A 27,027-nucleotide genomic window follows, 5' to 3' on the forward strand; every position below is an offset into this window, starting at 1 on the left:
GGTGCTGTGGTCTTTTCAAAAGTCGACCATACTGAGAGTATCCTCTGGTGGTTTCTGTGTCTGGTTCTCTTTGGGGATCCTCTTCCTTCTCTGTCGCATTCACTTCTGGGTAAGTCTCGTTTTCTTCATTCCTTGATGGCATCTGTTTGTCTACCGGATGCCCCTGGGTGTTCTGTCTTGTGGAACGTAAATGCTTTCTGTTTCTGCGGATCACTTGCCCTTCTTGTGTAACCACTTCATATGACCTGGGTGCTACTTCACCTCTCACCATACCTTTTGTCCATTCCTTCTGGTTCATAGCTGTTGGTTGTATATTAACAGAGGTGCCTGGTCTTATAGGTGGTAGGTCCTTTGCTGCCCTATTATACAGAGCTGCTTGACGTTTCTGACTGTTGGCCATTTCTTCTCTGCGTTGATCCACTCTTGCTGGCTGAAGAAGGTCTCCTCTCATTGGCAATAAGGTTTTAGTTCGACGGCCCATCAATGCTTGTGCTGGACTAGTCTGGCAACCCTGTGATGGAGTATTCCTATGTGCCAGGAAGGCTAACCACGGATCAGAGCCTGATAACACTGCTTTATGTAGCAAGTTTTAATACATGTGTGGATTCTTCCCCTATATGGCTTGGGACCGAACTATCTTCTCCCATAAACGTGTCCCTGGGTTCTAAGACCTTCTGGAGAAGTGCTTCTCGGAAAAGACCACCTCGAGCGCCCCCCTGCGGCTCCTTTGCTTCTTAGCCCCCCCTGCTTCTAGGGTGACCCTATGAAAAGGAGGACAGGGCTCCTGTATCTTTAACAGTTGCATAGAAAAGAGAATTTCAGCAGGATTCCTTTGTATGCACATCGCACTTGGTGAAATTTCTTCTTCATCACAACAGTTAAAGCTGCAGGAGCTATACTGTGATCAGATTTAAAAGAAGGCAGGGCACCTGCAGCTTTAACTGTTGTGAAGAAGAGGGAATTTCACCAGACTCTAAATATATACAAATGACACCTGCTGAAATTCCCATTTCAATACAACTTTTAAAGGTACAGGAGCCCTGTCCTCCTTTTCATAGGGTCACCCTACCTGCTTCCCCCTTGCCTCTTAACGCCCCCCCCCCCATGCAACCCCACCGCTCCCAAGGGGGCGGTACCGCCCACTTTGGGAACCACTGATGTACATTGATATAAAAAACGGTAAGAACATATAGCATAAAAAAACAGCGCGGCCAGAAGGATATTTAAATCCGGATGGGGGAAAGGGCGGACCTTGTTAAGGGTGGAGCCTCTGGGCCGTCGGGGGGCGGGATCGGGGTCTTGGTCTCCGCCTGCCCCGTTGGCTTCTTCGCTCGACGATGGCGCCCCGACGGCTGCTGCTGCTGCTGCCGTGGCTGCTGCCGCTGCTATCCCCCCGCGCCGTCGGGGCCGAGGCGGATCCTGCCCTGGCGCCTCCCGCGGACGAGCTGCTGGCGGCCGGCGCGGAGGCCTACGCGCGCGGGGACTGGGGCGCCGTCATCCTGCACATGGAGCGGGCGCTGCGGGCGCGGGAGGCGCACCGGGCGCGGCTCGTCCATTGCCGCCTGCGCTGCGCCGCCTCGGCCAGCCCCAACCGCACCGACGGCGGAGCCTGGCCGGACCCGCAGGAGCAGCGGCCGCCTTCTCCTAGCGGGCTGCTGCGGCGGCCGCTGGGCGATCTCCGCTTCTTCGGGCAGCTGCTCCGCCGCGCCGGTTGCCTCCGCCAGTGCTTGCCCGACGGCTTCTCCCGCTTCCAGCTCGGCGAAGAAACGGAGTTGGAGTTCCGCAAGCGCAGCCCGTACAACTACCTCCAAGTGGCTTACTTCAAGGTGCGGGCGCGGCCAGGCGGGAGGCGGGAGGCTCTGCAACCCCGTGGGAAAAACATCCCCATGCCGTGCGCGTTTTCTCGGGTGAGCTCAGCGGGGCCACAGCTAGACCGAAGGTTTATCCCTGGATCATCCAGGGTTCGCCCCTGCCTGAGCACTGGATCCCCTGTGTGTCACCTAGATGAACAGGTTTGACCCCTGGACGATCAATGGGATAAACCTGAGGTCTAGCTATGGCCTATGGCCACAGCTAGACTGAAGGTTTATCCCGGGATCATCCAGGGTTCGCCCCTGCCTGAGCACTGGATCCCCTGTGTGTCACCTAGATGAACAGGTTTGACCCCTGGGCGATCAATGGGATAAACCTGAGGTCTAGCTATGGCCTACGGCCACAGCTAGACCGAAGGTTTATCCCGGGATCATGCAGGGTTCGCCCCTGCCTGAGCACTGGATCCCCTGTGTGTCACCTAGATGAACAGGTTTGACCCCTGGACGATCCAGGGATAAACCTTCGGTCTAGCTATGGCCCGGGACTCCTCCCGGAGCTCGAATGCGCTAAAATAGGGTGACCATATGAAAAGGAAGACAGGGCTCCTGTACCTTTAAAAGTTGTATTGAAATGGGAATTTCAGCAGGTGTCATTTGTATATATGGAGAGTCTGGTGAAATTCCCTCTTCATCACCACAGTTAAAGCTGCAGGTGCCCTGCCTTCTTTTAAATCTGATCACAGTATAGCTCCTGCGGCTTTAACTGTTGTGATGAAGAAATTTCACCAAGTGTGATATGCGTACAAAGGAATCCTGCTGAAATTCTCTTTTCTATGCAACTGTTAAAGATACAGGAGCCCTGTCCTCCTTTTCATATGGTCACCCTAGCTAAAAGCCCGAGGGAGCGTCGGGCTGCCTCCATCCGCTTGCTCCGTGGAACTCAGTGGAGGTTACCGCTGCGTCGACGTGTATAAGAGTGCACCGGGCAATTAATCATTTTCTTTTCAGAGTGTAGACGATGAGACCATTCAATGGTATTTAATGACAGCAGGTTCAGCAGCACACAAAGGCCTCATCTACACCAAGCAGGATATTGCACTATGAAAGCGCTATCTAAAAGTTAGGAGCCACACCAAGCAGGATACAGCACTATGAAAGTGGTATGAAAGCAGTACATGGTCTGTGTCAATGGGCCCCAACAGTTGTCAGTGCACGTCAATGCCATTACAAAGCAGTAGGGTGGCTCCTGCCTTTTATACATCGCTTTCATAGTGCAATATCCTGCTTGGTGTAGATTAGGCCAAAGTGAAGCATATCAATTGCTGAGGAATGCGAGCGGGAGAGAGCTATTGCATTCATGTCTGGCAGCCGGTCAAGCCCTGTGTGGACAGAATGCTGGACTCGAGAGGCCTTTGGTCTGATTCTCCACGGCTCTTCTCATGATCTTAAGTATGAGTTTCGTTAGTCATGGTGGCTGAGACAAAGGCTCCCAGGTTCAGGGCAGTATCCTGCTGCTAACACTGGGAGATAAATCGGAGTGACTACTATCTCCATCATGCTTGTGAATTTCTTTGGGACAACTGGCTAGCCATTGTTGGAGGCAGACTATTGGGCTAAATAGACAGTTGGTCTGATCCAGCAAGGAATTTATGTTCAAGCTGGTGATGGAGTTGATCAAATAAACAACAACAAAAGCGAACAGCTTAATGGGGGTGGGGGAAATAGAAAGAAGGGGAAATGTGGGGGTGGGGTTATAGAGAATGGTAAGGGAGGGTGTTGTGGCAATGCCATGCAATGCAAAGGCTTTAAAAGAGGATTGGACTGATTGATGGGGGAGGATCAGTCTGTCAATGGCTACTAGCCATGATGGCTAGCTAGAGCCTCCCCATTCAGAGGCAGTATGCCACTGAATACCAGCTGCCGCAGAATTGGCTATTTGGGTGGGGAAGGCTGTTGCCTTTATGCCCTACTTGTGGGCTTCTTGGTTGGCCACTGCGGGAAGAAGGAGGAGCCATAGCTCAATGGTAGAGCACCAGAAGACCCCAGGTTGGGTCCTCAGTATCTCCCAGTAAGGCCAGGAAAGTCTCTTTTCTGAAACCCTGGAGAGCTGCTGCCAGTCCGTATCACCAATACTGGGCTAGATGGAGCAAAGGCCTATGTTCCTAAGGATGCTGGGTTGGACAGGCCTTCAGTCTGATTCAGCAGGGCTCACCTTCTGGGTGTGATGCTAAGGCAACTCGTAGAGATTTGACTTTGCCCTTATTCCAGCCTCTGGATGAAGCACCTAAAAATCCTGACATGTCTCATATCTCCTTCAATGGACATGAAGAGTCCCATCTAGCCTCCGTCTGTGCAAGACTCTAATTGCTTCTACCTAAAGCTTACTAGTGAAGGGGGGAGGAGGAGATGGCAACAGGTCAGGCATCCCTTATGGGCACCTAAGCAAGCTTCTTGCAGCTGCTATTGTATTTAGTACAGCCATCATACCATGTGCAGGTTGAAAAAAACGAGAAAGGAAAAAAATAAGGCTATTGAGAGCTGAATTTATCTTTAAAAATAAATAAAAAAGTAATAGCATAGTGCCTAAGAGATGGAGATGTGAATCAGGAAGTACCTTGTTCAAATCTCACCTCTGCCATGAACTTACTAGGTGGCCTTAGGCAAGCCGCTCACTCTCAGCCCCTCCATGCCCTGCCAACATCTGCAATATGAAGGATAATAATGCTGACTTGCCTTACAGGGAAACTGTTAGGCAGCATATGAAACCCTATACAAATATTAAGTTGTTGTTGCTATCTGTTCAATCCACCATAGATGCTTATGAAAATAATTGCATGTTAATTGGGTAAATAGTGTTCCAAAAATGTATATGTGTTGGTTATCAGAGTCAGAAAAATAAACTAAGGGCACAGTCCGATGCATGTTTAGAAAGAAAAAAAGCCTAAAACTAAGCATGCAAAGCCAGCTTTGGGTGTTTGGGGCATGCTAAGAGTTGTATGCCTTTTTCTGCCTCAATATGCATAGGATTGCACCTTAAGTCATTTGTGAGCAAACAATTGGAAATCATTTATGTGGCTGTGAGACAGGGAAGAAAGGAGATAGAGGAGAGAGGTTGAGGTTTCCCAAACGCGGTTGGAATAGCATAGAGAAGAGTCAAGGGTTTTAGAGGGGGGAAAGTATCTTGAGGAAGAAGAGGAAATAGCTTGGCTGTCATTTGGGGTGAAGTGCTGGCCCATTTTCAGAACTTATTTATTTTATTTATTTATTTATTACATTTCTATACCGCCCAATAGCCGGAGCTCTCTGGGCGGTTCACAATTTCCGGACAACTCCACTGTTGACATGGAACAATTGTATGTTTTCCCACTGCTACTGACACATTTTTTTCTTTCCACACAAAAATCCATTAAGGTGGAAAAGGCGGAATAGCTGCGCCGTCGCCTTTTGCTCCGTCGCACTAGGAGTCCTCCATCCACCCACAATCTGCTGATGTCATTTGATGCACGTTGGCAAACGAGGCGTGCGTCTGCATTCAGTGGCTCTTGCCATCAGAAAGCTACTGAGGCGCTCTGTGGCTGCTGCAGTGCCAGTCCCACAGGGAAAGACAGGACTGATGTGCCACGTCTGGCACTGGATCTAGCAAGGGCCCATTCTTCCTCCCCACACGCCCTGCTACTGCCGCCACTTCCTTTCCCAGGGCGCAGTCAGTCACATCACCAGTGATCTAGCAAGGCCCGAAGTGGCCTTTCTAGACCTCTTCTGACACCTGATTCTTTCTCCACTTCTAGGGAGTCTGGAAAAAGTTGGAGCAGAAAATCTGTTACTGGGAATCTGGTAAATTCCAGGTTCATGTGGCATTATCAGAAAAGCATGAGATGTTTCATGTTATCGGAAGCAGCTCTGTAGAAGGCCTGAATTTGAACAGACATGGGTGCAAAGGACAAAGGGAGTTCTGTATTTGTGCTGTGTGACTCCAGCGCCAGCCTTCCCAGAATGCGTTTTGCTTTTAACCTACTCTTTTGACTCCAGTTCTGCGAAGCAGCCTGGTCGGTCTCCCTGATGGTCTTTTAGGCTCCATCCATTTTTTTCTTTCCTTTTCCTTTTTTTGCCAGACCACTTAAAGCTTTCTCTTCCCCCTCTCCCCCCCCCCGCGCCTTCCGTGCAACTCCAAGCTCAGCCCTTCCACTCTCCTCCTTCCTGCCTTAGGAGGAGCTATGTGCCACGTAGTTCAAGGCTGAGAACTGAAGAAAAAATGAAAGAGGAGAAGAAAGAAGGCCACCATTGTCTCAGGTTTCACAACGGATTTTAAAACTGAGGTTAAGAAAGTAAACGTGAAATCCCCCTCGCCCGCTCCTCTGCAGCTTCTTTCAAAGCATTTTCCATTTGAGGCAGGAAATTCCACCCTTGCGTGCGTTTGCTACTTTGGCATCTTCAAAAAGCTGCGATCCATCAGGCATGGTTTCATTTACAAGGCCCAGTTCGGGGACAGTCGGGAGTAAGGCGTGTTTGCCCCCAGAGTAACAGCATTGCCGGTCGGGTGCCAGGAATCTCGGCCGACTCTCACTGTGGGATGTTTCTATTCCCCTCCTTCTTAATGGGATTTGATGTCCCAACTGATGGCTGGGATGGGGCCTGCCTTGGGAGCGATCTCAACATTCCTCTTGTGCTTGCCACAGGGCATGGCAAGATGGGGCGATATCCCAGTGATCACCCTGGGATCATCCTACATGATGCACAGGGCATCCCGGGAGCAGGGAGGGAAGATCCCTCCCTTGGTCTGGGATATCGCCCTAAAGTTTAATTCCGATTTTTCCACAGTCCCAGGATGATCCCAAGACCACGGAACATGTGGCCTGCCTTCACTGTTTTGTCCCGGCTCTTCGTGAGTAAACACGAAGAACCGGGAACTGGGCACAGTCTGTGCCCATTGGGGGTGGGGAGGGGGAGGTTAGTATTGTTGTTTTTAAAAAAAACATATGTGGCGCTCATGCGCTCTTTTCCCTATAACAAAAACAAATCTAAAATGGTGGCCACATTGTTGCGTGCCGCGTGTAGACGAGGGGGACAATCTCGTGATCATTTATTTATTTATTTATTTATTTAGAATATTTATATACCACTCCTCATTGAAAAAATTTCGGAGCGGTGTACAAGGTAAAATGAAAATAAAAACAGAATAAAACAGTTAAAACAAAATTTAAAAAGAAGCACAAAACAACAACACAGAAATCCAAGGCTGCATGTTAAAGAAAGGCTTCTTGGAATAAAGATGTTTTCAGGAGGCGCCGAAAGGAGTACAAGGTTGGCGCCTGCCTGACCTCCAGAGGCAGGGAGTTCCACAGGAGGGGGGCCACCATGCTGAAGGCTCTTCCCTTGGTGGATTCCAATCGGAGGATGGATCTAGGTGGAACCACCAGGAGCAGGCCCTCGGATGACCTCAGTGACCGGGCAGGTTGGTGGGATTTATGATCAGTGATCATAAAATCGCGTGATCATACCCCTCCAACCCCCTCGTCTAGCCATGCCCTTAGTCTTACATTATTTGCTTGCTTGTTTTGACAGATTTTGTGCCTGAGGGCCTGAGCTCTTCCCTCGTTTGAATGCCACCTCTGCCGTGAACTCACTAGATGGTCTTAGGCAAGCTCTCTCAGCCTCAGTTTCCCGATCTGCAGTATGGAGTGGGGGAGTATTGATTTTCCTGCCTAATGAGCTGCAGCTGGGAGTTGGGCAGGTCCAGGCTATGGTCTGTAGAAGAAAAGCCATTAAAGCTGGTTGAACCCCTTACTTTTAACAGCGGTTTGCTGTGGTCAGTATCCATGTGTGCTTCTTGTATCCTGACTTGGACCAGACCTCGTGTTTGGGATTGGAGTGATTCTTTCTGACTTTGCCTCCATGGATTGGAACCTTTAACCGTTTGCTTATCACTGCTTGTTACTAATAGCAACCTTGTAGCATCTCTCCTGGCAGAACTCCCAGTCAGCAGAAGCTGTGTTTTGGGAACACCCGCTGATAAGAGAATGCTGTCTTTGAAACAGGGCAACCTTACAGAGTTGTTGTACAGATTGCAACTCTATCACGCCCCATCAACTAACCCAAAGGATCTCACAGCAGCTTAAACAATAAAATTACAAAAAAAAAAAAAAAAAAACCCCAAATAGTAAAATTAATCAATACATCACCATCTCACACTATCGCCCCGCTCGTGCTCTTCGCTCCTCTGATGCCGTGTTTCTCACCTGCCCAAGGGTCTCTACTTCCCTTGCTCGGCTTCGTCCATTTTCTTCGGCTGCCCCTTACGCCTGGAACGCTCTTCCAGAACATTTGAGAACTACAAGTTCAATCGCAGCTTTTAAAGCTCAGCTAAAAACTTTTCTTTTCCTAAAGCTTTTAAAACTTGATTTTGTTCTGACTTTTATACTGCCTGTTTGGTGCATTCTCTTCCCCTCCTTATTGTTTTATTATGATTTTATTAGAATGTAAGCCTATGCGGCAGGGTCTTGCTATTTATTGTTTTGCTCTGTACAGCACCATGTACATTGATGGTGCTATATAAATAAATAATAATAATAATAACAATATAGAAAGAGCCCTGGTAGAGCAGGTCAAAGACCCGTGTAGTCTAACATTCTGTTCCCACAATGGCTGAGCAGATACCTCTAGAAAACACGCAAGCAGGACATGCGTGCAACAGCACCCTCCTGCTTGTGTTCCCAAAACAACTGGTGTGCATGGACACCCTGCCTCTGACACAGGAGGTAGTGTGCAGCCATTGTGACTCGTAGCTACTGATAGCCTTCTCCTGCATGAATATGTCTAATCCCCTTTTAAAGCCGTCCAAGTAAGGGGCCATCACTATACCTTGCACTAGCAAATTCCTTAATTTAACTATGCGCTGTGTGAAGAAGTACTTCTTTATGTCTGTCCTGAATCAGCTTTGTGTGATGACACTGGGTTTTAGTATTATGAGAGAGGGAGAAAAATGTCATCCTATCCACTTCCTCCATACCATGCATAATTTTGTACATCTCTACAATGTCTCCCCTTACTCACCCTCTTTCTAGGTTAAACTGTCCCATATGGTGTAACCTTTCCTCATAGGGGAGTTGTTCCAGCCCCTTGATAATCTCAGTTGCCTTTTTCTGCACTTTTTCCAGCTGTAGTATATCCTATTTTTAGGTGTGATGGACCAGACCTGTACACAGTAATTAAAGTGCAGTACATCTTTTTATCACGATGCTATGTCACTGCTGCTGAGATGCTTAATCAGTGGGACTCCTCTTTTCACTCATATATAATCTGTCCAAAGCCAATTTATTTATTTTATTTATTTATTTATTTATTTATTACATTTTTATACCGCCCAATAGCCGAAGCTCTCTGGGCGGTTCACAAAAATTAAAACCATCATAAAAACAACCAACAAGTTAAAAATACAAATACAAAATACAATATAAAAAGCACAACCAGGATAAAACCACGCAGCACAATTGATATAAGGTTAAAATACAGAGTTAAAACAGTATAATTTAAATTTGAGTTAAAATTAAGTGTTAAAATACTGAGTGAATAAAAAGGTCTTCAGCTGGCGACGAAAGCAGTACAGTGTAGGCGCCAGGCGGACCTCTCTGGGGAGCTCATTCCACAACCGGGGTGCCACAGCGGAGAAAGCCCTCCTCCTAGTAGCCACCTGCCTCACTTCCTTTGGCAGGGGCTCACGGAGAAGGGCCCCTGTAGATGATCTTAAGGTCCGGGTAGGTACATATGAGAGGAGGCGTTCCTTCAAATAACCTGGCCCCAAACCGTTTTGGGCTTTAAATGTCAATACCAGCACTTTGAATCGGGCCCGGACCTGGACTGGCAGCCAATGAAGCTGGAAAAGGACTGGCGTAATGTGATCTCGTCGGCCAGTCCCTGTTAGTAAACGGGCTGCCCTGTTTTGTACCAGCTGAAGCTTCCGGACCGTTTTCAAAGGCAGCCCCACGTATAACGCATTGCAGTAATCCAAACAAGAGGTTATCAGAGCATGGATCACTGTAGCTAGGCTATCACTGTCCAGATAAGGGCGCAGTTGGTATATCAGCCTAAGCTGATAAAAGGTGCTCTTTTCAATCAGCAAACCATATTAATAGCACCACATTTCAGCATCGGCAACCAAAGCCCTCCTGAGCAGGAAAGATTTACGGGATTTGCCAAAAGGCAAGAAGGAGCTAGACAGACAGGCCTCCCTTGGTTGGCATTCCATCACAAGGCACCACCACCACGTAGGCCTTCATCCTGGTATCCTCACACGGAACATCAGATTGCAAGGGCACCATAGGCAGGGCCTCCATGAGGTTAGTGTTTGATGGCCCCTGGCTTTAAAAGTGGTTAGACTAATTCACAGAAGGAATCTCCCTATTCAGCTATTTGCTGTGATGGCTAAAAGGAATCTCTCTATTCAGAGGGTATGTCCCTCAGAATATCAGTTGCTAGGAAACAACCAAGAGTGGGAAAGGTCTATTGTCTCCATGCCCTTCTCGTGATCTTCCTGGAGGCATCTGGTTAGCTGCTGAGATTCTTGAACTAGATGGACCTTAGGTCTGATCCAGCTGGTTGTCTTATGTTCTCACAGCCAATTTTTCTCTTTGCTCAGATCAACAAGCTCGACAAGGCCGTAGCAGCTGCCCACACCTTCTTTGTGGCCAATCCCGACCACATGGAGATGCGGCAGAACCTGGATTATTACCAGATGATGGCTGGCGTCAAAGACTCGGACTTCGTTGACTTGGAGGCTAAGCCACACATGGTGAGAACACAACTGGCCACACCACCACCACCAGCTGCCCTTACATTTTTATTTTGCTCTCCACTGAGTCTGCTGTTTGGATTCTCTGCGTAGTTGTGATCGCACCACAACCTGGTGCGGAATTCAGCCTCGAGTCCAAAATTACACCTGAAGAGGCACAGATGTGGTTTCCAGCTCTGTTTTTACTTGTCTAGGGGTAGTGAGGGGGAGGGGAGTTGTAGAGGAGAAGAGAACTGGCCGATGGGGTGTGGGGCTTAATCTTTTTTTCCCTTCTGCTGATTCTCCCCTACAAAAGTTGCCTTTTCCCACACAGACTGTATTTAATCTTTCCTTCTAACCCAGTTGGATTCAGAGACTAGAAATAAGTCTGTGTGGGTGAAAAGGGTATTTATTTAGGGAAACAGCTTCAGGGCAGATTCTCCCTTACAAATGCCTCATCCCCACATTCACCAAACCTCATAGGATCATAGAATCATAGAATAGCAGAGTTGGAAGGGGCCTACAAGGCCATCGAGTCCAACCCCCTGCTCAATGCAGGAATCCACCCTAAAGCATCCCTGACAGAGGGTTGTCCAGCTGCCTCTTGAAGGCCTCTAGTGTGGGAGAGCCCACAACCTCCCTAGGTAGCTGATTCCACCGTCGCACTGCTCTAATAGTCAGGAAGTTTTTCCTGATGTCCAGCCGGAATCTGGCTTCCTTTAACTTGAGCCCGTTCTTCCGTGTCCTGCACTCTGGGAGGATCGAGAAGAGATCCTGGCCCTCCTTTGTGTGACCACCTTTTAAGTATTTGAAGAGTGTTGTCATGTCTCCCCTCAATCTTCTCTTCTCCAGGCTAAACAGGCCCAGTTCTTTCAGTCTCTCTTCATAGGGCTTTGTCTCTAGACCCCTGATCATCCTGGTTGCCCTCTTCTGAACACGCTCCAGCTTGTCTGCGTCCTTCTTGAATTGTGGAGCCCAGAACTGGACACAATACTCTAGATGAGGCCTAACCAGGGCCGAATAGAGAGGAACCAGTACCTCACGTGATTTGGAAGCTATACTTCTCTTAATGCAGCCCAAAATAGCATTTGCCTTTCTTGCAGCCATATCACACTGTTGGCTCATATTCAGCTTGCGATCTACAATTCCAAGATCTTTCTCGTTTGTAGTATTGCTGAGCCAAGTGTCCCCCATCTTGTAACTGTGCCTTTGGTTTCTATTCCCTAAATGTAGAACTTGGCATTTATCCCTATTAAATTTCATTCTGTTGTTTTCAGCCCAGCACTCCAGCCTATCAAGATCATAGGAAGCTGCCTTACACAGTGTCAAACCATCAGTCCATCGAGACTGGTATTGTCAACAGTGGCTGGCAGCAATGTCTCTCCAGGGTTTCAGGCAGGAGTCTTTCCCAGCCCCCTACCTACCTGGAGATGCTGCTGGGGATCGAACCTGGGGCCTTCTGCATCCAAAGCATGTACTCTACCACTGAGCTCATAGGCGTGCACACAGGGTGTGCCCAGGCACACCCAAATAACTTTGACGGGTCCGCTTCCCCCCTGCTCTGATCGGTGATGGTGCAGGTGCAGGGCGCTTTCCAGAAAACGAAGGCGCACCGCAGCAGCGCCTCCTCAGCCCGTCCTTACTAGCCCGCTGCCGCTGGCTGAGCGACTTTTCTTATAGTGGGTGTGCAGGGATCTCCAGAGCACTCGGTGGCGCTGCCTGTGCCTGACCTGTCTTCTGAATTCTGGAGTCCTCCGGTGGGCTGGCAGGGAGTTGGAATGCTGCCGCTGCAGCTGCTTTATTTTCTGGAAGGAGGGAGCCATGTGGAGCGCACAAGCACGCGCACCATGGCCGACGCAAATGGGAGCAGTGGTGGGGAGAAAGCTGTCCAGTCAGCATGTGGTCTGGTGCACAGCCAGTAGGGATGGGAGGAGGAGATGCCTCTGAGCCTGCTTAATTTTTTTGAAAAGAAAGAACCACCCACGTGCACACCATCGCTGATAGGAACAGTGGGGGGAAGCTGTCCGGCTAGCGTGGGGGCCAGCACCCAGGCCGGCAGGGATGGGGAGTTGGAGGAGGTGGCCCTGAGCCTGCTTTATATTTTTGAAAGAGCTGCGCATGCATGCCGTCACCGATGAAAGGAGTGTGGGAGCTGAAAATATTAGGGAGGTCATTGTAAAGGAAGCACGCCCCAGCCAAGCTGGCCTTTCCACTGGGTTTTGCACAGATCCCCAGATCACACGCACACAGCTCTCGATTTAGAGGTTTAAGACCAAATTTTATTTCAGGATAAGTGGTAGGTTACATGGGATTAGCATACTAAAAACTATAAAACATGCATATATATATAAGAACCCAGAAGAAGCAAGCTAAAAACTAAGTTACGACTCATACATCACCCAACCTTGAAGTCAGCCAGCTCAGACCAACCCCCCTCCCCAAGAATAGCCTTTATAGTTTCTTTTTCTCGCTCCTTCCCCCCTCCCCTTGGCTTTCCATACGAAGATCTTTTCACACCTCCCGACAGAGATGTTAATTTTCTCTCAAGGCCGGTCGGCCTTGCCCCAAGTGGTTCCTGGATGTGCCAGTACGCCCCCCATGCAGCTGGCCGCTTATCGCACAGTTCCTAGGAACCATAATAATAAAATTTAACATATTAAAAGATGAACCATTCCCAGTAACATTAACCCTTCCTTACAGTCATCACGAGAAACACACACACCCTGCCCCTTCCCATGATCCTCTTCCTCACCACACACATGTGCCCAAGAAAGGTGCAGCCAGCTACTCGAAGAGGCCCTGGAAACGACCCTGTCTGCCCACTGCCAGGCAACTTAATTTTCCACGGCATAGCCCTGTGAGACTGAATGCACCATATCTGAATTTGCTCCAAGGTAGGAGATAATAAACAGAAGGAACTTTGTTCATCAGAAGGACACCAAGTTGGGGAAGGCTGTTTCCCTCCCCTTTGAACAGGCTGGGAGCTCAAGGGCTGGGGGGACGCTAGAGGACCAAGTGGCAAAGTACACAAAAATGTTCTGTTCCTCTAAACTTTAGATTCTAAGTGTACAGCTTTAGTTACAAGTCCCCTGCTACCAGATAATGCCATATGATATCTAGTAACCACAGATCAACACCATCTGGCTAACAAGTGGAAAACAGGAACTCTCAAGAAAGTTAGTCAAGCACATCACATATATTATATGATTCATATAATTATAGATACATTATAGAACGTAAGCCTATGTGACAGAGAGTTGCTGTTTTATTCTTTTACTATGTACAGCACCATGTACACTGATGTTGCTATATAAATAATAATTATAATGGATTTAAGCATGCTTCCCTCCTCTGCCCCTTCCAGAAAACAGTTGTCCATTTTAGAGACAGGCATTAAAACACTTAAATCTAAAAGATAAGTCTGAGAGATTATAACATGCATAGCCCCCCCCTCTCTCTCTCTCCCCCTCCCTCTCTCTCCCCCTTCTCACGCTAAAATCAATGTTTTACCCTAAAAGCAAGTGACAGAGAAATGTAAAAGGCCCAGGGTTTTTGCTGCTGTTGTTGTTTAAGGGCCTCCACCTGGCACATGCACACACTCGCGCACAGGCTTGGAACCATGCACACGTCCCGGTAGGGGCAAGTGACATAAGTCTCGGTGTCACCACTGAAAAGGCCCTTGCTGTGGTCATCACCCACTTCTCTTCAGAATCTGAGAATCAAAGCTCAACCTTCTCAACTGTGCAAATCAAGTTCCAAAAATCCTGCTTCACTTTGCGTACTCCTGCTGCTTGTGGGGAGGCACAAAGCGCTGTGCAGGGCACTTAAACACCTCTCCCGCCCCACCCACTTCCTTGAAAATTTGCTCCGGTCCCCATGTGGCTTCTGAGATCGCTGTACAGGTGTGTGTGGGTGTGAAGGCCTCCTTGCCCCTGGGGGGAGCTTTTCTAGGACATGATGTCGGGTTGGTGGTGGCCTACTCAACGTGGCCTCGTAGGGCTGTCTCGCCTCTAAAAATGCATGCAGGTTAGGAATGCTCTCCACGCTCTCTTTTGTAGCAAGAATTCCGCCTAGGTGTGAGTTACTACACTGAGGAAAAGCCACAGGCAGCCATCTTACACCTGGAGAAGGCACTGGAAGGATTCTGGGCAGCTGACACTGCATGCCGAGCCCTTTGTGAGGGGCCCTACGATTACGAAGGCTACAACTACCTGGAGTACAACGCCGACCTTTTCCAAGTGATTGTTGGTGAGTTCCATGCAACGTAGGCAGGATTTGGTGCTTTCTGAATGCCACTCAAAAAGGGAAGGGACCAATTCCAAAAGGCAGCCAGCTTCTGGTTTTTAAGCACCAGAGGGCCCCTCCAGCAGCCATGTGTGATCTGTTTGTTGCTGCACTTCAGAGCATAAGAATTGTCCCACTGGTCTAGGCTAAAGGTCCATCTGGCCCCATGTTCCACTTCCCACAGTGGCCCAAGGGGCTTCCCCTTCCCCTCCCCCTCTGGGCAACTGGCACTCAGACATGGCCCAGGAATATGGAGGTTCTCTTGAGGTGTCATGGCCAGCAGAGCCTCCTCCTTCATGAGTTTGGTCTAAACCCCTTTCAAAGCCACCACTGCTTCTTCATGTGAAGTCATGGTGGGCAACCTCTGGCCCGCGGGTCTAATCCAGCCCACAGAAGTGGCCCATCTGGCCCTTGGAAGCTTGGGCATCTGGCCTTTCACCCCAATCTAGTTTCCCACTGTGATGCAAAGAAAGATGTCCTGCGTGCAGAAGCCCAGTATGTCAGGATGAAGACTAAGTTGGCAGTCTTCAGCCTGGCATGATAGTTTTCTGCATGCAGGTAATTAGGAAGTGGTCTTATATTGAGTCCATCAGAGTAAATACAAATAAGAACAGAAGGGGAGAAGTTTACGCATTTCATTTAAAAACATTCACATTGAGAAATACACTTTAAAACCTTTGCATATTGGGTACGCCTTGAGTTTTACTAAAATTGCAGTTGCAATTTAAAAACATTTGAGTTTAAAATAGACTTTAAAAATTGCTAAATTTCCTCCCAAGTCCAGCCCTGTCAGATTGCTGAATCCCCCTTCCAGCCAACTGCCATCTCATTCAAAGTTCTTGCTCTAATTTTCTTTGCTGCATTCACATACATTGAATAGCGTAATAAATAGTAGGGGTGTGCACGGACCCCCCGCTCCGCTTCTCTTCCAGATCCGCGATTTGTGGATCGGGCCGCTCCGCCCCGCTCCGCTTATGTCCGCTCCGCTCCGGATCCGGATCGGAGCTCCGTTTCCCCCCCCCCCCATAGGCTTGCATTAAGCTAAAAAAGTATACAACTTTTTTTCTGTTAAAGTTAGAAACCTCAAGTTTGGCACCATGACACCTCATGGATGTATACACACGCACGCCAAGACTCAAGGCAATCCCATCATCCCCTGATTTTTTGGGAATTTATGAAAATCGGGCACCCCATTCACACCCCTTTCGATAGCTCCGTCAATTTGCACATTAAAAACCTCAAACTCGCCACCATGATAGCTTATCCAGGGATACACACGCACACCCAGACTCAAGGCAGTCCCATCATCCCCTGATTTTTTGGGAATTTATGAAAATCGGGCACCCCATTCACACCCCTTTCGATAGCTCCGTCAATTTGCACGTTAAAAACCTCAAACTCGGCACCATGATAGCTTATCCAGGGATACACACGCACGCCCAGACTCAAGGCAGTCCCATCATCCCCTGATTTTTTGGGAATTTATGAAAATCGGGCACCCCATTCACACCCCTTTCGATAGCTCCGTCAATTTGCACGTTGAAAACCTCAAACTCGCCACAATGATAGCTTATCCAGGGATACACACGCACGCCCAGACTCAAGGCAGTCCCATCATCCCCTGATTTTTTGGGAATTTATGAAAATCGGGCACCCCATTCACACCCCTTTCGATAGCTCCGTCAATTTGCACGTTAAAAACCTCAAACTCGCCACCATGATAGCTTATCCAGGGATACACATGCACGCCAAGGTACAAGCCGATGGCGACGGTGGCAGAGCCCGGTAAGGGACCAAGGGGGAGGGGGGCCTTACCTGCGTCCGTCCGCGGTCCGTCAGCTTCTTCAATTGAGCCCGCGGTTCAACCAGAAAGTCTGGGCCGCTTGCGGCCCAGACTTCCTGGTTGAACCGCGGGCTCAATTGAAGAAGCCGACGAACCACGGACGGACGCAGGTAAGGGAGAGGAGGGTGGGGTGGTGCTTACCGGGCCCTGCTGCCGTTGTCACATGGGCGACAGCGACAGCAGCAGGGCCCGGTAAACCCCACTTACCTTTCCGGCGGAGCTCCGGATCATGGTGAAGGATCCGCCTTCACCTCAATCCTCTTCGCCACGCTCCGCCGGCCCCCCAATCCTCTTCGCCTCCGCCTTAAGGGCAGGCGAAGCCCCCCCGCTCCGCTTCTAATTCGCCGGTCCGATTAGAAGCGGAGCACATCCCTAATAAATAGTGCACTAGGTCCTCCACTCAACCATTTCCACAGAGACAGAGTCTCTGATTTACAGGAATGTGGAAATACCTGCTGTCCAAATAGGCAGATGGCATCTGTTGGAATCTTAATTCTGTAAAGGCCTTCCTCAGGAGCAGATGGGTGATGGTTGTTAGATACAAACCAAGGCGAAGAGAGATTATACTGAGTCAGAACTATTGGTCCATCTAGTTCACTGTTATCAGTCAGGGCACTTTCACCACCTTACCTGGACTGAACTGGAGGCCTCCTGCAAGCAAAGCTGACCGCTGACCTCTGACCCTTCCCTCTGCCTCTCCCCTTCAGCCAGAGAACTACCGTGTCATGGAGAAGGCTGGGAGGGAACTCTTCTCCCTGGAATACCAGTTTATTTGCATCCAGAAGCATTCAGACATGCAACCAGAGAGGTTCATTTGGTGCCATCTTTATAGGCTTTTCAGTGCCAAGTAAAGCTCTTTTTAATCAACAAGGCCTTCTAAACAATCCTTGGGCTTTCATTGTTTTAATTACTGATTTTAATCTGAGCTGCTAAATGTTTTATGCTGCCTTAATTAAAAGGGAAGGGTTTTTTTTAAATGCTGTTGTTTGTTTTTAAATTATTGTTGTTGTATTTTCATCATATATTATGGTATGTGAGCCACCCGAAGAATATTTGTTGATGGGCAACCATATAAATGCCATTGATCAATTGGTTTTCCTGCACTGAGCAGGAGATTGGAGCGGAGCGCCTGTAAGTCCCCGGCCTTGTCGTTCTTGGAGACTGAGCTCCTGGTTCTTTGCTCCCCGTTTTTGGCAGACCATTACACGCAGGTGTTGAGCTGCAAGCAAGCCTGTGCCGTTGAACTCGCTTCTCAGGCTGGCCGCGACAAGCCCATCGAGGACTTCCTTCCATCTCATTTCAACTACCTGCAGTTTGCGTACTACAACAGTAAGCGGGGCAGGGGAGGGAGAGGGTAAAGCAGGGCTGTGGAGGCTTTTCCAAGCTGAGGGCCAAATTCCATTTTGGAGAACCTTTCAGGTAAACGGGAAGGGTCACATTTGTCCGAAACACCAGCATATTTTCGCTTAAAGCATTTGTTGCCAGTAGTTCTACGAGAGCCTTTCCTCCTTTTAGAATAAGTAGGGTGACCATATTTTGGAAACCAAAAAGGAGGACAACATGGCAGCCCCCAAAGGGGTGTGCCCACCAACATGTCCAGCCCCCAAAGGGGCGTGCCCACCAACATGCCCAGCCCCCAAAGGGGCGTGCCAACCAACATGCCCAGCCCCCAAGGGGGTGTGCCCACCCAAACATGGCCTTGGTCACATGTCTGATTGCATAGCACACAATTAAGACAAACCTGTTCTAAATAACATCTTAACGTTAAAATCACTGGAATAAAGAACAAGTGAGACATTCAATGTATCTGAAATTAACTTCACTCATTCCTGTTTTTGTAGCTTTTGCTGTACTTTGAAGCTTTTGCTATACTCTGTGTGATACAGTCTCCCCTTCCCTCAAATATCTTTTCTGACTGCAAGTCCTTTACTGGATGACCATAGTCTCACCTTTCCTAACATTTAACACTCTTTCCCCATCACCTTTCTCATATCCATACTCACACATTCAGCATACCGCTACTACTGAACAAGTGAAGCAGTTGACAAGTACAGAAAAATCTAGTACAACAAACAAACAAACAAGCATTCAGAAAGAGTATAAACTACTATTCCCCTGCAAATATTAGCCATGGAACAAAATGGATTAAAGGCTAGCACCTCTTAGCTTGTTTCAACTTCAACCTTTTCATATGGTCACCCTATCTGTACCCAAATGACCATAACCTAGAGTGACCATATGGAAAGGAGGACAGGGCTCCTGTATCTTTAACAGTTGCATAGAAAAGGGAATTTCAGCAGGGGTCATTTGTATATATGGAGAACCTGGGGAAATCGCCTCTTCATCACAGCAGTTAAAGCTGCAGGTGCCCTGTCCTCTTTTAAATCTGGTCACTCTAGTATAGCTCCTGCAGCTTTAACTGTGGTGATGAAGAGGGAATTTCACCAGGTTCTCCATATATACAAATGACACCTACTGAAATTCCCTTTTCTATGCAACTGTTAAAGATACAGGAACCCAGTCCTCCTTTTCATACGGTCACCCTACATAACCAGGGTGGGAGAAATATATTCCACAGCTTTGGCCCTTGCCCCATAAAGCAGAACACTAAAAACAATGGTTAGGCATTGCACCCTGAAAAAATCCCTCGTTTTTAATTTAATTTATAAGCAACTTTAGTTAGCTAATTCGCATGTTTATATCCTGCCTTTTTTCCATCATGAAACTCAAGGCAGTTTCTGAGCATGGTCCGAGATAATTTTGGATGCTGCTATTTGCAAGTGCTTTCGGCAGATGGCGCCCTTTCCCACCACATGCGCGGGGAATAAAGATGACTCCCCCACCAGCTCTTTGGGAGGGTTGCAGTTATTCTTTCTTTTTTTAGTCAGGATCTGGATCCATGCCTCAGCATTTAGCAAAGGTTTTTGCTTGTGGCTGTGCCAATAACTTTTTTCTTTTCTTTAAACAGCATTCGACCTAGACAAAATTCTTGGAGGATGATAGGACAGTTGACAGCTATTAGCCATGATCTCTAAAAAGGACCCCCATTTCCGGCTGACCACAGTTAGAAACAGGATACTGGCCTTCATGCACCTTTGGGCTGATGCAGCACAACATTTAGCCTCCACATTTAGCCTCCTGTTTGGCCAGGGACTTTTGCATGTGACATTAATTTGGAGAATTAATTACCGGATGTGGGGCAGGGAAGCTGTTTTTCTATGGACAGGAAGAGGGGAGGTGCTCCAAAGTGCCATAACCATAAATTTCTCACTTGCTGCAGACCCACCATGGGGTGGTATGATCTGGCTGGCTCTTCTCCCCTTTGTAGGTGGTGACTACGAGAAGGCCATTGAGTGCACCAAGACCTATTTGTTGTTCTTCCCCCACGATGAAGTGATGAATCAGAACCTGGCCTACTACACGGCGGTGCTTGGGGAGAACCTGGCTAGGCCCATCCGCCCCAGGGAGGTGAGTGCCTGGTCTCGTGCATTTCCTCTGTGCCATTAACTGTCATGTCCAGCCCTGCTTCCCCTGTTTTGGAAGAAGGCATTTCAGGTAATCAATCAGACTCAGACTCTGAAGTAGAGGAGTCGGCACCAGACACAGGCCAGCCTGTACCAGTGGGGGAGAAAGCTCTCACACACTCAATGGGAAACCAACCTTCTTCTGAAGGAGAGAGCACCGACAGACTAGCTGACCTTAGGGTGTGCCGCATGCTAAAACGAGCAGAGCGAAAGGAAGGTGAGAGAAAGTCCGCCCGGCTGGCATTGCATCAGAAGCCGCTTCAGAACTAGTCTCTCTGAAGTTAATGCGTTTTGGGGAAAAGCTTTCCATTCTCCTTGAAAGAACAATTGTCTTGCTTAGTTTGCATAGTTTTGCCTAGGGGGAAGGTTCCAAGAGATTAGACTCTCATCAGATGGGAAGAGATGTTTATTGTTGTGTTTCTCAAAAACCTTCTCTCTTCAGGGGAGACAATGACAAGGCCTCCTAAGTAATCCACAAAGTTTAAGCTTTGTGGATTATTTAGGAGGCCTTGTCATTGTCTCCCCTGAAGAGAGAAGGTTTTTGAGAAACACAACATTCATAAGAGGGGCTGTGGCCAGGTTATTTGAAGGAACGCCTCCTCCCATATGTGTCTGCCTGGACCTTAAGATCATCTTCAGGGGCCCTTCTCCGTGAGCCCCTGCCAAAGGAAGTGAGGCAGGTGGCTACCAGGAGGAGGGCCTTCTCTGCTGTGGCACCCCGGCTGTGGAATGAGCTCCCCAGAGAGGTTCACGGCGCCTACACTGTACTTCTTCTGTCGCCACCTGAAGACCTTTTTATTTTCTCAGTATTTTAACACCTAATTTAACTTAAATTTAAACTTTGCTGTTTTAATTCCATATTTTAACCTATATCAATTTTTGCTGTGTGGTTTTATTCTGGTTGTGCTTTTTTATATTGTATTTTGTAGTTGTGTTTTCAGATGGTTGGTTGTTTTTATGCTCTTTGTGGTTTTAATTTTTGTGAACCACCCAGAGAACTTCGGCTATTGGGCGGTATAAAAACGTAATAAATAAATAAATAAATAATAAGGAGGTCGCTGGGAGTAGACCTGTAACTCGTGGGTGCTGTCATGTCTTCTTCTAATCTTTGCTTTCTGTTTGTAATTCCATTCCTTATCAATATAAAAGGCCAAATTTGTGTCATTTGTGTTGATTCAATGGCTCTGATGTCTTGCATCTTTCCATGCCCTCCCAGAATGCCGAGGTCTACCAGCGGCGGCACCTGCTGGAGAAGGAATTGCTTTTCTTCGCCTATGATGTCTTTGGGATCCCCTTTGTGGACCCGGTAAGCGGAGGCTCCAGCAAGCCTGTGGGGGACAGGTGGCCATTCACGCGCAGGGCCCTGCCCCAAGGCGTTTACAATATGGTTAGTGGATTAAGACCACAGAGGGAGGATGTCGGGGTAATCACTGAACTTAAGCGTGCTGTAAAATACAGACTCACAGTGATAGCAGAGTATACAGGAGCTCTTAACTATGAACACAGCAAAGACTAAAAAATATAAGGCAGAGATTTTTGTTTGTAGTGTACAAAGATAAATACTTTACTGACAGATAATAATTAAGTTGTGGCAAAACAATGTACAATTCAATACTCACACATGGTCACATGATATACAGCCTACAACAGGGTTCACAGCCACAAGAGTGATAATTTAATCTGGTTACAGTGGTTCCAAACACTCCTTATATACACTTCACAGCACAAATGATGCAATCAATAATTGGCACTAATAGAAAAATTAACACTATGTCATCGTCCAATTATTCAATCAAGCCCATCTGCAAAGTTGACCTTTAAGTGATTGTCTTCTGCTGACTCCACACTTCTTCCAGGATTGGCAGAATCGTCCAGAAATATGGAAAAGGAAAAACAGAGTCCAGTCCAGGACTCAACAGAGGAGAGAGAATTAGTGGGCTGCAGTGAAATAAGATGGCTTTGAAACTCATTTCGGGAGTGGGGCAGGACAGCGGGGCTCATTGCAGGGCTTGCTTTACTCTCACAGGCACAATAATTCAGGAGACAGAGGACAGAGCTTTAGAGAATCCTCTTACTTTATCTCCTTTTTTCACCTCCCCACTTTGTTTTGAAGGACACGTGGACCCCAGAAGAGGTGATCCCAAAGAGGCTGAGGGAGAAACAGAAGTGAGAGCTGTTTAGGATTGCCTTTCTTTGTGTCTGGCATGGCTGCTCTTCCTGGCTGTCTTTCAGCTTGGACCCAACTTTGATGGCTGGGGTATTTTGGCTGGATACATATGCTTGTGTGTGTTTTATTTAAAGTAGCTCACCTGTGGCCTTGCATGTCTGGGGCAAATGAGGCCATTTCAGCCTTGAACCGAAGTCCAGCTGTGAGGGATATGGGGATGACATCCAGCAACCTTACCATAGATCATAGAATCATAGAATCATAGAATAGCAGAGTTGGAAGGGGCCTACAAGGCCATCTAGTCCAACCCCCTGCTCAATGCAGGAATCCACCCTAAAGCCCTTTGATCCCCGTCTGCCTTTCTGTAAATCCCTCCTGAACTGTCCTGTGGAATTGCAGCTATTTTTAAAGAGGCCTTTATCGTCATAAAGATGTCAGGGGCCTCTTATGACCGACACTTCCTGAGGGCCCCTCTATGTCTTGATGTAAACTCTTGGTTTTATTTATTACGTTTATATCCCACCCTTTTTCCTCCTTAAGGGACCCAAGGCGGTGTACATAACTCTCCTCCTCCTCTCCATTTTATCCTCACAACAACAGTCCTGTGAGGTAGGCTGGGCTGAGAATCTGTGACTGGCCCAAAGTCATCCAGTGAGCTTCCATGGCCATGTGGGGACTAGAACCCGGTTCTCCTGACTCTGAGTCCAACACTCTAACCACTGCACCGCACTGGCTGTCAGGGTGCTTATCACCTTGGTCAGCTCTTGGCTGCTCTTGCATTTGGTGAATGTCCAACAGTTGCAAACGTTGCCAAGTGGTTCATTTCGTTGCCTTTTGTCAGAGAGCGTTCAGATGCGTCTGGGAGCCATCCCAAAAGGCTGCTCTTGGCTGAGCAGAGCTTTGAACCAGGTTCACCTGCATTTGTGCTCCTGAGAGCTCTCCCCTGCCCTACGCCAGTCCCCTATTTTCTTGTCACCATACCTGTTGGCCCTTTGGTGGACCGACCATACTGTCCTTGCACCCCTCCAGGGTGGAGCGCGAGACGGCTGCACGCATCACGGAAGAGATTGGCAACCTCATGAAGGAGATAGAGACCCTGGTGGAGGAGAAAACCAAAGAGTCCACAGACATGAACAAGTTTGTTCGGGAAGGTGAGGAGGCAGCCCAGATGGTAATAGAGGGAAGGGGCCTCTTCTGTTGTGGATCCCACCTGTGCATGCTGTGCTTCCAGATTTTGCCTGAGTGACAAATCCCACAAGACCATGGTTGCTCTTTGGTCCCCCAAACAGGAGGCCCCTTGGTCTATGATGGGCTCAGCATCACCATGAACTCCAAACTGTTGAACGGCACCCAGCGCGTGGTGGTAGATGGCGTCCTCTCCGAGGAGGAGTGCAGGGCCCTGCAGAGGCTCACCAACGTGAGTAATAGCCCACTGGCCTTTCTAGCCCAACACCATTTATTTATTTATTTAAGGATTTTTATGCCGCCATTCAGCCAAAAAAAGGCTCTCACGGCGGCTTACAAAAGTATTTCTTGACGGTCCCTGCCCACAGGCTTACAATCTAAAAGACATGACACAAAAGGAAAGGGGATTGGGAGGGAGGAGGAGGAGGAGGAGGGGGAAAAGGAAAGCAAATTCAGGCACTACAATCTTAGTTGCAAAGTTCAGCAGTTCAGCCACGGCTTAGCGTGTCGTCTGAACAGGGTCAATTTAAACTGGCAACAATTAACCCTCCCTTGGTTATATCCTACCGTATTTCTTCGATTCTAAGACGCCATCGATTCTAAGGCGCACCCCATTTTTAGAGATGTTAATTTGGGGGGGGGGAAAGGGCATCTTAGAATCAAAGAAATACGGTAGTTTGTTTCCTGTCCAAAAGCTGCCTGAATTTCCTGTCTGTGTCTGCCCTCCATCCCAGAGTTTTGTTTCTGCTGCAAAGCAAAACCCCACCGCCCTCCCTGCACAGACGCAGGACGAAGCCAGAGCCCTTCTGCCACCCTCCTGCTTCCTCCCCGCTGAGCCCAGGGTCGCGGCAGGAAGGAGCTGCAGGGGCTGCGGGCAGGAGGGGGCCGGCCGAGGGGCAGCCTGAAAGGTTCGGGGGGTCCTGAGCACAGAGGGGGAGACGAACCCCGAAAGGCCTCCAGCCGCTCTCCGCTGCATCCAGGGCGGGAAACGCCAGAGTTTGGTTTCGCGCCTAAGAAGGGAGGGAGAAGGGGCGGGGAAGACGCGAATGGCTCCGTTTCCTTTATTGACTCGGAGTGACTTCTGCGCCGCCTCAGGCAAAAGATCCTCCAAAGTGCCGTCACCACCCCAAACCCTCGTATAGGGGGGCGGATTCAGTTGTTAACCCTCGTTGGAGCTCAGAGTTTAAAGCAGCAGCAGGTTTCCAGGAAGGAAAAGCAACGCCCCTGCAGAGGAACGTAACCACCAGGACTAAATAGCTTTGGATAGCCTTCTCCTCCGAGGATTTATCAAACCCGCTTTTGAGCCATCCAAATCGGTGACGGGACGTACTAAAACAAAGGACAATCCCGTATTTCTTCGATTCTAAGACGCCATCGATTCTAAGACGCAGTCCATTTTTAGAGCTGTTAATTTAGGGGGGGAAGTGCGTCTTCGAATCGAAGAAATACGGTAGTTAGACTATTTCAATGCACTCTACGCGAGGCTACTCTTGAAGAACTTCCGGACGCTCCGATTAGTGCGAAATGCAGCCCAATGTCACAGTCGCACCGCCCCAATACTGAAAGGTCTGCTCTGGTTGCCATTTGTTTCCCAGGCTCAATTCAAGGTGTGTGTTTAAACCTTTAAAGCGGTAAACTGCTTCGGGCCGGGCTGGCTGGGAGACCATCGATCTTGTACAAACCTGCACTGTTAACTAAGACCAGCAGGAGAGGCCCTTCCGGAGACACCCTCACCTCCACAACCCCATTCATTGGCCACGCAGGAAGAGGTCAACTTGGCCAGAGCTGCACCGCTGCTAGGGACCCCCTGCCCAAACAAAACCAGGATTAGAATATAACGTTTTGTTTTATTTACCCTTGTTTTTCCTCAGGCAGCTGCCTCCGCTGGGGATGGTTATCGTGGGAAAACCTCCCCACACACGCCCAGCGAGATCTTTTACGGTGTGACGGTTTATAAAGCCCTCAAAGTAAGCCTTTGAATGAGTGAGGAGATAGATGGTGGCAGGTTTCTAGAAGGGCAGAAAATCCTCAAGTATGGATGTGGGGAAGGAAGGAAGTGTGTGGGTGTCCTTTTAGTCACTGTCAGAATGAGCTTTCATGCCAGTTTCCCAAGTTCATCCACAGTATTCCCTGGCATGGATGCACACAAGTCAAAAATGACAACCCTGCACAGCTGCCACCACCCAACCAAGAAGGTATTTGACACTTGGGGAGGTTGCAGAGCACACCACCAGGGGAAGGGCTATAATGGGTGGCAATCTACATGCACAGTCCGTTGCTAGGCAGATCATGGAAACAGATCTGCTGGCTGGAGGAGAGCATTATTATTATTATTATTATTATTATTATTATTATTATTATTATTATTATTTATATAGCACCATCAATGTACATGGTGCTGTACAGAGTAAAACAGTAAAATAGCAAAACCCTGCCGCATAGGCTTACATTCTAATAAAATCATAATGAAACAATAAGGAGGGGAAGAGAATGCACCAAACAGGCACAGGATAGAGTAAAATTAACAGTAAAAAGTCAGATCAAAAGCAACCAAAAATAACCCATGCTGACTGCCACATCATGGTAACGCATGATGGGTTAAATAACCCACTCTGCAAACCATGGGTTATCAGAGTAGGCAAATAAGCTGTTGTAGGTTTTTTTTAAAAAACCTGACAGATACAATAATCCATGAGTTAAACAAGGCATCATGGCTTATTTAACCTATCATGGGTTATCGTGATGTCCGAACCCAATCGGAGACTCTGTCCTTCTTCTGTGCCTGAAGAAATGAGAGACCTCTCTGTGATCACACTGATGACTTCAGAAACGCAGATGAATGGCAGCGGCTCTCCCCGATGTTTCACTAAGCCTCAGAGACACTAACAATGTGAGGCTTCTTGCTATTTTGTGTGTCTGAGGCTTAACACAACTGGATGAGTTCCCATTTCTCTCCTCAGCTGTGTGGGGGCACAGGGGCTCTCCAACATACAGCTGTGCCAGTTCTTGAACTCAGCATAATGCCAGCTTTCATGCCAGTTTCCCAATGGGTGGAGGAGGCCCTCACCTGCATTGGGAATGGGATGGGTTGGGGGGGAGTTAGCCATGTAACAGTCTTCTCAAGCACTTCTTGCCTCTGCAGCTGGGACAGGAAGGCAAAGTGCCCATGCACAGTGCCTACCTCTATTACAACGTGACTGAGAAGGTCCGGCGCGTGATGGAGTCCTATTTCCGTCTGGACGTGCCGCTGCATTTCTCCTATTCTCACCTGGTGTGCCGTACTGCGATAGAAGGCAAGTAGTGCGCACATTCTCTGCCGCATGAGTTTCCTTGGGCTACTTCAGGTTGCCAGGAGTGAAATGAGAGATCTGAATCACAGCTGGGCTTTTATATTTCCAAAGGCGGAAATTCCCTTGACATTTCTCTGTCCTAGGAGTCCCCACCCCGAT

The 27,027-nt window shown here is 48.4% G+C and overlaps 2 protein-coding genes across 2 annotated transcripts in view; one reads left to right on the forward strand and one right to left on the reverse strand.

Moving 5' to 3' along the window:
• CDC42 (cell division cycle 42) overlaps nucleotides 1-27,027 on the reverse strand; it is a 130,412-nt gene that overhangs the window by 49,582 nt on the left and 53,803 nt on the right. The window lies entirely within an intron of this gene.
• The window catches only part of P3H1 (prolyl 3-hydroxylase 1), a 37,021-nt gene continuing 11,331 nt past the window's right edge, over nucleotides 1,338-27,027 (forward strand). Inside the window, exons 1-11 of the mRNA XM_063145443.1 lie at nucleotides 1,338-1,826; nucleotides 10,444-10,596; nucleotides 14,634-14,823; nucleotides 17,900-18,031; nucleotides 20,031-20,170; nucleotides 21,443-21,532; nucleotides 22,340-22,392; nucleotides 23,423-23,544; nucleotides 23,683-23,810; nucleotides 25,450-25,545; nucleotides 26,721-26,871. Coding sequence (XP_063001513.1) covers nucleotides 1,338-1,826; nucleotides 10,444-10,596; nucleotides 14,634-14,823; nucleotides 17,900-18,031; nucleotides 20,031-20,170; nucleotides 21,443-21,532; nucleotides 22,340-22,392; nucleotides 23,423-23,544; nucleotides 23,683-23,810; nucleotides 25,450-25,545; nucleotides 26,721-26,871 — 1,744 coding nt within the window. The remainder of the gene's footprint in view (nucleotides 1,827-10,443; nucleotides 10,597-14,633; nucleotides 14,824-17,899; nucleotides 18,032-20,030; nucleotides 20,171-21,442; nucleotides 21,533-22,339; nucleotides 22,393-23,422; nucleotides 23,545-23,682; nucleotides 23,811-25,449; nucleotides 25,546-26,720; nucleotides 26,872-27,027) is intronic.

This window comes from Elgaria multicarinata, chromosome 20 (assembly GCF_023053635.1).
Source record: "Elgaria multicarinata webbii isolate HBS135686 ecotype San Diego chromosome 20, rElgMul1.1.pri, whole genome shotgun sequence".
In the NCBI taxonomy this organism is placed as follows: Eukaryota; Metazoa; Chordata; class Lepidosauria; order Squamata; family Anguidae; genus Elgaria; species Elgaria multicarinata.